Source organism: Grammomys surdaster, unplaced genomic scaffold (genome assembly GCF_004785775.1).
Source record: "Grammomys surdaster isolate TR1022 unplaced genomic scaffold, NIH_TR_1.0 259, whole genome shotgun sequence".
Classification (NCBI taxonomy): domain Eukaryota; kingdom Metazoa; phylum Chordata; class Mammalia; order Rodentia; family Muridae; genus Grammomys; species Grammomys surdaster.
The window spans coordinates 3,925,501-3,932,551 of NW_021604700.1; the positions used below are offsets into that span (position 1 = coordinate 3,925,501).

Genomic DNA, 7,051 nt, shown 5'->3' on the forward strand with positions numbered 1-7,051 from the left:
AACTAACTAACTAACTAACTAACTAACTAACTAACTAACTAACTAACTAAATCTCACTTAAAAATAAAAAGTTCATGGGCTGGAGAGATGGCTTACTGGTTAAAAGCACTAACTGCTCTTCCAGAGGTCGTGAGTTCAATTCCCAGCAACCACATGGTGGCTCACAACCATCTGTAATGGGATCTGATGCCCTCTTCTGGTGTGTCTGAAGATAAAGTATTCACATTAAAAAAAAAAAAAACCCTCAATGGCATCATTTCCCTCCTGATGTTAATTTTTATTTATTTTATTCTACTTTTAAATTTTTATTTATGTGTGCATGTATGGCGCATTTGTAAGAGTGCACTCCCAGACCAACACGGGCTGTTGGATTCACTGGCGCTAGTGTGGGCAGCTCTAAGAGGGTACTAGAGTTTGAACTTTGGTCCTTTGGTAGAGCATCGAGCATTCTTAACCAGTGAGCAGTCACTGCAGCCTTTTTATTCCTCCCACTTATTTTTCAAAATTTACATTTTATTTTATGTATACAGGCAGGTGTTTTGTCTTCATATATATTTGTGAACCACATAAGTGCCTGGTGCCCACAGAGGCCAGAAGTGTGTCAGATCCCCAGGGACCAGAGTAATGACAGTTGTAAGCCACCTTGTGGGTGGTAAAAATTGAACCTGGGCACTTTTTTTATTATTATTATTTTTAAAGACTTATTTATTATATAGATACCATTTTGCTTGCATGTATGTCTGGCCAGAAGAGGGCACCAGATCTCATTATGGATAGTTATGAGCCACCATGTGGTTGCTGGGAATTGAACTCAGGACCTTTGGAAAAGCATCCAGTGCTCTTAACCACTGAGCCATCTCTCCAGCCCAAACCTGGGCACTTTGAAAGAGCAGCCAGTGCTCTTTTTTTTTTTTTTTTTGGTTTTTCGAGACAGGGTTTCTCTGTGTAGCCATGGCTGTCCTGGAACTCATTCTGTAGACCAGGCTGGCCTCAAACTCAGAAATCCACCTGTCTCTGCCTCCCAAGTGCTGGGATTAAAGGCGTGCACCACCACCGCCCGGCTCAGCCAGTGCTCTTAACTGAGCCATCTCTCCAGCCCCTAAAGTCCTCTTAGAGATCAAGTTTTAGAATATACCCCTAGCTATCCTGAACCTTGTAGATCAGTTGGGCTGGAACTTGTGAAAATCCTCTTGTCCCTGCTTCTACAGTGCTAGTATTATAGTCATTTTATTTATATTTCATTTTATTATTTATTTGACAGTTCTATAGTCCAGCCTAGTCTTAAACTCCTATGTAGCCAAGAATGACCTTGAATGTCTGGTCCTCTGGCCTCCATTATCCCGGTGCTGGGATTACAGACAACTACCACTACGACTCACTTTGCAGTTAATTTTCCACTTTAATGCACTTTAGAAACGTAATTATTATATCAAAATCACAATCTTGTGAGAAGTATTGGTTAGGACAAAGGAATAATAGTGCTAATTAACAGAACCGGTGATACCCCACCATGACAACGTTACTAAACAGGGAAAGCAAATGGAAATACTGTGGTAGAGAGATTGGGAAAGCTGACTGAAACTCTGGGAATGAGACCAAGCAGACAATAGGTGCTTGGGCAGAGCAGAGAGTTGTTACAAAGAGGTAGGGAGGCCCTGAAAGGGAGATGGGAGGTCTGCCAGAACACACTGAGAACTTCTGGACTCGACCCATGCCCAGCAATCCCAAAGGCCCATCTCCTGCAGCAGCGGAGTGGACGGCAGCAGCTGCCCTTGGCTATGCTGGAATCCGGTCTGCAGAGGTTCCTCTCCTCAGACTCACTGTGTTCCCCCCTACCTTTCCTTTGTCATCCAAACCTCCAACCATTTAAATATACTGGTGTTAATAAACTCATTTTCAATTTCAAATACTCCTGGGGGGAACTGTCAGTCATTCATAATTTAGTAAGCTCTGCATTCAGATTGCCTTCCTCCAAGTACTTAGGATGAAATCAGCCATAGCTCAGCAGTAGAATTTTAATGAGCAGAGGCAAACAATGGTAGGGAGGGCTGAAGAAGGGACAGAAAATGGCGTGTGTGTGTGCGTGCGGGCGTGCCTGTGTGTGTGTGTGTGTGTGTGTGTGTGTGTGTGTGTGTGTGTGTGTGCACACGCGCCTGCACACATGCTGGAGAGCAACATGCTGGTGGAGGAGAGACATTTGTAGGAGACTGATTGCCAAAGTTAACTTCAGCATGTTATTTAGTTGATGCTTAAGGTCAGAGTCAGGACTCTGCTCACAGCTGAGCACAACAGGCATGCTGGAAGTGATGGGAAACCATTTTTACACCTAGTCAGCTTTGGGGAATCATGGAGTTGGGCTGGCCTAGCTGCCTTGTGAGGTACACATCATGGGTTTTTCAGGTTAGAGTCTGTGGTTCCCGGGGGACTGTGTGCCTTTAGAATCGGAGGCAGCGGAACATTCAGGCCACATCTGTATCACTGCTTTCTCTAGAAGTCAGTGAAGCATATAGAAACTTGGCAGAACAATTAGTCTTAGACATATAATCTTTGTATATAGCTTGTAAACCTCATTGTATCCTGGCAACTATAATTGTACTCTTGGCAGCTGCCATTATATCCTTCCTTCTTTTCTCTCTCTGTCTCCCTTTTCCTTCCTTCCTTTCTTTTCTTTCTGTTTTTTTTTTTTTTTTTTGAGACAATGTTTCTCTGTGTAGTCCTGGCTGTCCTTAAACTCACTCTGTTGACTAGGGTAGCCTCAAACTCAGAGATTCAGAGATACACTTGCCTCTCCCTGTCAGGTGCAAGGATTAAAGATATGTACCACCGCCACCTGGCTATACTATTTCTCATAAGGGTGTAGATGTCTGATTGTCCTCGGGTATGGTGGCACATATACTTTTAATCCCAGCATCAGGGAGGCAGAGGCAAGTGTATCTCTGAGTTTAAGGCCAGACTGGTCTACAGAATGAGTTCCAGGACAGTGAGGGATGTTATACAGAGAAACCCTGTCTCAAACAAACAGCCAAAACAATAACAACAAAAAGTCTGATAGCTTACAACAAAACAAAACAAAACAAAACAAAACAATACAATACAAAACAAACAAACGGAACCAAAACGCCAAACCAAAACCCAAAACTTGTCATGGCCTCGGTCTTGCTGTGTGACTCCTGTAACCCACCCTTGATGGATGACATTCCCTGCGACCATCATCAGGTAAATCTGGCTCAGTAAGCAAGTGCTGGCTGGCACTTTCATTCAGCAGGGAGGCAGAGAGCAGCAAGGGCACTCACCTAGCTTGATCACATAGTTGATAAATCTCTGGATATGAAACTAGAACGGAAGAAAGAAATCGGTGGTCAGCATCATCGCATTGTGAAAACTGTGTCCGTAGCTCAGAAGTCAAGCCTCCGAAACGCTGCAAAGTCCATCTGCCTTAGCTCTCTGTACATCTATCAGAGTGGAAGAAAGAAGCCAGGAGGCAGCTAGATCTGCTCAGGCTAGGACAGGAGAAAAGAGACGTCCCCTGAGATATCCTCTGATCTCTGTATGTGCAGGGGCACACACATACAACAGGTAAATAGGTAAATGTCAAAAATATAAAGCCATTGAGTTGTGTTTATAGCCAAGGCATCCTGACTTTCTATATCTAGAGTTTTACCTTTAACAGATGCTTCTCAGCAAATGCCTTGCTGTGATTTCATATACATTTCTTTGTAACCCTTTGAAGATAGTGAGTTCAATACATCTGTAGCTACAGTCTTCACAGTACAGTGTAAGCCTCTCTTGAGAAGGCCATATACATACTCTTAGGTATATGCTCTCTGTCCCTAAGCCCTTCTCTCTCTATGAATCTCTATGCTTAAATCCACATTAAACTTGTTTCCTAGCAAGCTCTAATACTACTTCACATTGGCTCCTCATGAAATTCTTTTCTGTGGCAATGTCAAGAATGTCTTTAGGGGTGGGGGTGGAGCTCCATTGGTAGGGGCACTCTCTGAGCATGCAAGAAGCCCTGAGTTCCACTGGAAGCACTGGGAAAGACCAGGTGTGAGCCCAGCATAGTGGGGTCTGTCTATAATCCCAGAGGTAGCAGGATTCATAAGTTTGAGGCCAGCCTGAATTAAGTAACAAGACCCTATCTCAAAAAGCCAAAATCAGGGCTGGAGAGATGGCTCAGCAGTTAAGAACACTGACTGTTCTACCAGAGGTCCTGAGTTCAATTCCCAGCAACCACATGGTGGCTCACAATCATCTGTAATGGGATCTGATGCCCTTTTCTGGTGTGTCTGAAGACAGCTGCAGTGTACTCATACACAAAATAAATAAATAAATCTCAAAAAACAAAAACAAAAACACGCCGGGCGGTGGTGGGGCACGCCTTTAATCCCAGCACTTGGGAGGCAGAGGCAGGAGGATTTCTGAGTTCGAGGACAGCCTGGTCTACAGAGTGAGTTCCAGGACAGCCAGGACTACACAGAGAAACCCTGTCTCGAAAAACCAAAAAACAAAACAAAACAAAAAAAAAAACACAACCAAAAAAGTTCCTAAACCAAACCAACCAAACAAACATCTCCTCCAAACTTTCTGTGATAGTATACATTCCAGTAATTCTACTTTACTTATTGCCTTGCCTTTAAAAACTGCATATTCGATAGCTGTTAAGATTGGCTCTATTCGCTGGGCGGTGGTGGTGGACACCTTTAATCCCAGCACTTGGGAGGCAGAGGCAGGAGGATTTCTGAGTTTGAGGCCAGCCTGGTCTACAGTGTGAGTTCCAGGACAGCCAGGGCTACACAGAGAAACCCTGTCTCGAAAACAAAACAAAACAACAAACAAACAAAAAGATTGGCTCTATTCTTCCATGACATCTTTGCTGTCCTCCAGGTAGCTAACACACACTCACAGTAACTACTATTGCTTCCTTATCTTTGAAATACAGCTTTCTATTCTAAGAGTCTCAGCATGTTTATGTGGTGACATAAACACTGGGTGAGGGGAGGGAGGGAGAAGCTAAGGAAGGAGAAAGGCTTTCAGTTCAAGCTTTTGAGGTAGGTAACAAGACCCTAACTCAAAACAAAACCAGGGCCAAAGGGGTGGCTCATCAGGAAGAAAAAAATGTTGTCTACACTTGACTACCTGAGTTAGGACCCTGGAGCCCACGTAAAACATGGGGACTGACTCCATGAAGTTGTTCTCTAACCCATGTGCACAGAGACACACACAAACTCCTCAAAGCTGGCCTTCTTTTGCACCATCCATTTGCTTCCTGTCGGGTGGGTGCTTCCCACTCTGAGTGTTCTCTGCCAGTGCACACCAGTGACCTCTCTTGACTCTGGATTATCCTTCCTGTCCTCATTTTAGGTTCTCAGCATCACACTTTGATATTGTTTGGAACCTTAAGGGTGGGGCATGTACATCTGTCATTAAATCTGTTAGGTCTCAGGCCCTCTCTATGTCTAGGAATGAGTTCAAACTGCACTATAGAAGAATTTCTGGAGGTTAGATAAAAGCCAGCACTTGCAAAATGGCTTTTCTTTTCAGTTATTATGTATACAGCATTCTGCCTGCATATATACCTATAGGCCAGAGGAGGGCACCAGATCTCATTATAGAAGGTTATGAGCTGCTATGTGGTTGCTGGGAATTGAACTCAGGACCTCTGGTCTGGAAGAGCAGCCAGTTTTCCTAACCTCTGGGCCATCTCTCCAGCCAGTGAAATGAGTTTTCTAACCTGAAAAGAGAGCTTCCCCAGCAGCTACACAACCTTCTCATAGTCCCCATGGCTTGTCCATCCCATGTTCCCGTGGCACTCTCTATTCTCTTGTGGTTTTGGGGGTTCTTTCTATGCTCTGTCTCTTGCTATTGCCAATACCCTCCCCTACTCTCCCACTTCCCCAGCCCTGACCATGCTTAGTCTGCTTGCTTTGCTTTGCTTGCTGTATGTGAGGGGCACAGTAAGGAAACTGTCAACACGACAGCTGTCTCCATTAGGAGCAGGTCTTTATTGTGGGTAAGAAAGAGAAACTATCCTGAAGATTGGAAGGGTTAGAGTAGCTGCCCTACTGAAGATTGGAAGGTTGCGTAGCTGCTGGGGAAGCTCTCTTTTCAGGTTAGGAAACCCATTTCACTAGCTGGAGAGATGGCCCAGAGGTTAGGAAAACTGGCTGCCGAAGTTATGTTTAAGTTTTAATTACTGTGCCTAAGAGATCCATGAAACAAAAATGCCCCTAACCCATAAGCCCCTTGCTAAGGACAGATACTTCCTGAAATGATGGAGGCTGTTGTTTATGGGAGATAACAAGTCAGATGTTTTCAATACCCTAAAAGGGTTTGTCTGACTCAACTGCAGGGATGCACATGATTTACATTTAGGTGAGAGGTACATTGGTAAGAAATAGCTCAGGATGTCTGCTTGTCCCTGGTTGAACTTGATGGGAAACAAGATGGCATTATGGATTGCCTCCTTAAGCCTCAACAAAATATGACTCATGGAATAGACCTGGTCAGAGGTCATCAATCTGACCAGTATTTAATTAAAGCTTGCTCCAAATTTGGCTCAAAATTGTGGTGATGGTCTTATTCTTCCTAGGCGGGATTAACCCTCTCTACTCTAACCCTCCCAATCTTCAGGATAGTTTCTCTTTCTTACCCACAATAAAGACCTGCCCCTAATGGAGACAGCTGTCATGTTGACAGTTTCTTTACTGTGCCCCTCACATACAGCAGACTGGACAGCCTCAGGCAGGAGGATTGCCATGCATTCCTAGCTAGCCTGGGTCAGAGTATGAGACTGTCTCCTCCAAAACAATAATAACAAAAATTAAGGATGGATGGGACTGGAAAGTTGGCTCAGTGGGTAAGGGCACTGGCTGCTCTTCCAGAGGACCATGGTTCAAGTCCCAAGCTCCACATGGCAGCTCACAATAATCTGTAACTACAGCTCCAGGAGATCCAACACCCCTCCCCCTCCCTTTCTGTGTGTGTGTGTGTGTGTGTGTGTGTGTGAGAGAGAGAGAGAGAGAGAGAGAGAGAGAGAGAGAGAGAGAGA

General features: G+C 44.5%; 1 protein-coding gene across 2 annotated transcripts in view; it reads right to left on the bottom strand.

Annotated features, from left to right (window-relative positions):
• Npl (N-acetylneuraminate pyruvate lyase) overlaps positions 1-7,051 on the bottom strand; it is a 45,149-nt gene that overhangs the window by 1,930 nt on the left and 36,168 nt on the right. For both annotated transcript variants that reach the window (XM_028775759.1, XM_028775760.1), the window contains exon 11: positions 3,294-3,333. In XM_028775759.1, coding sequence (XP_028631592.1) covers positions 3,294-3,333 — 40 coding nt within the window. The remainder of the gene's footprint in view (positions 1-3,293; positions 3,334-7,051) is intronic.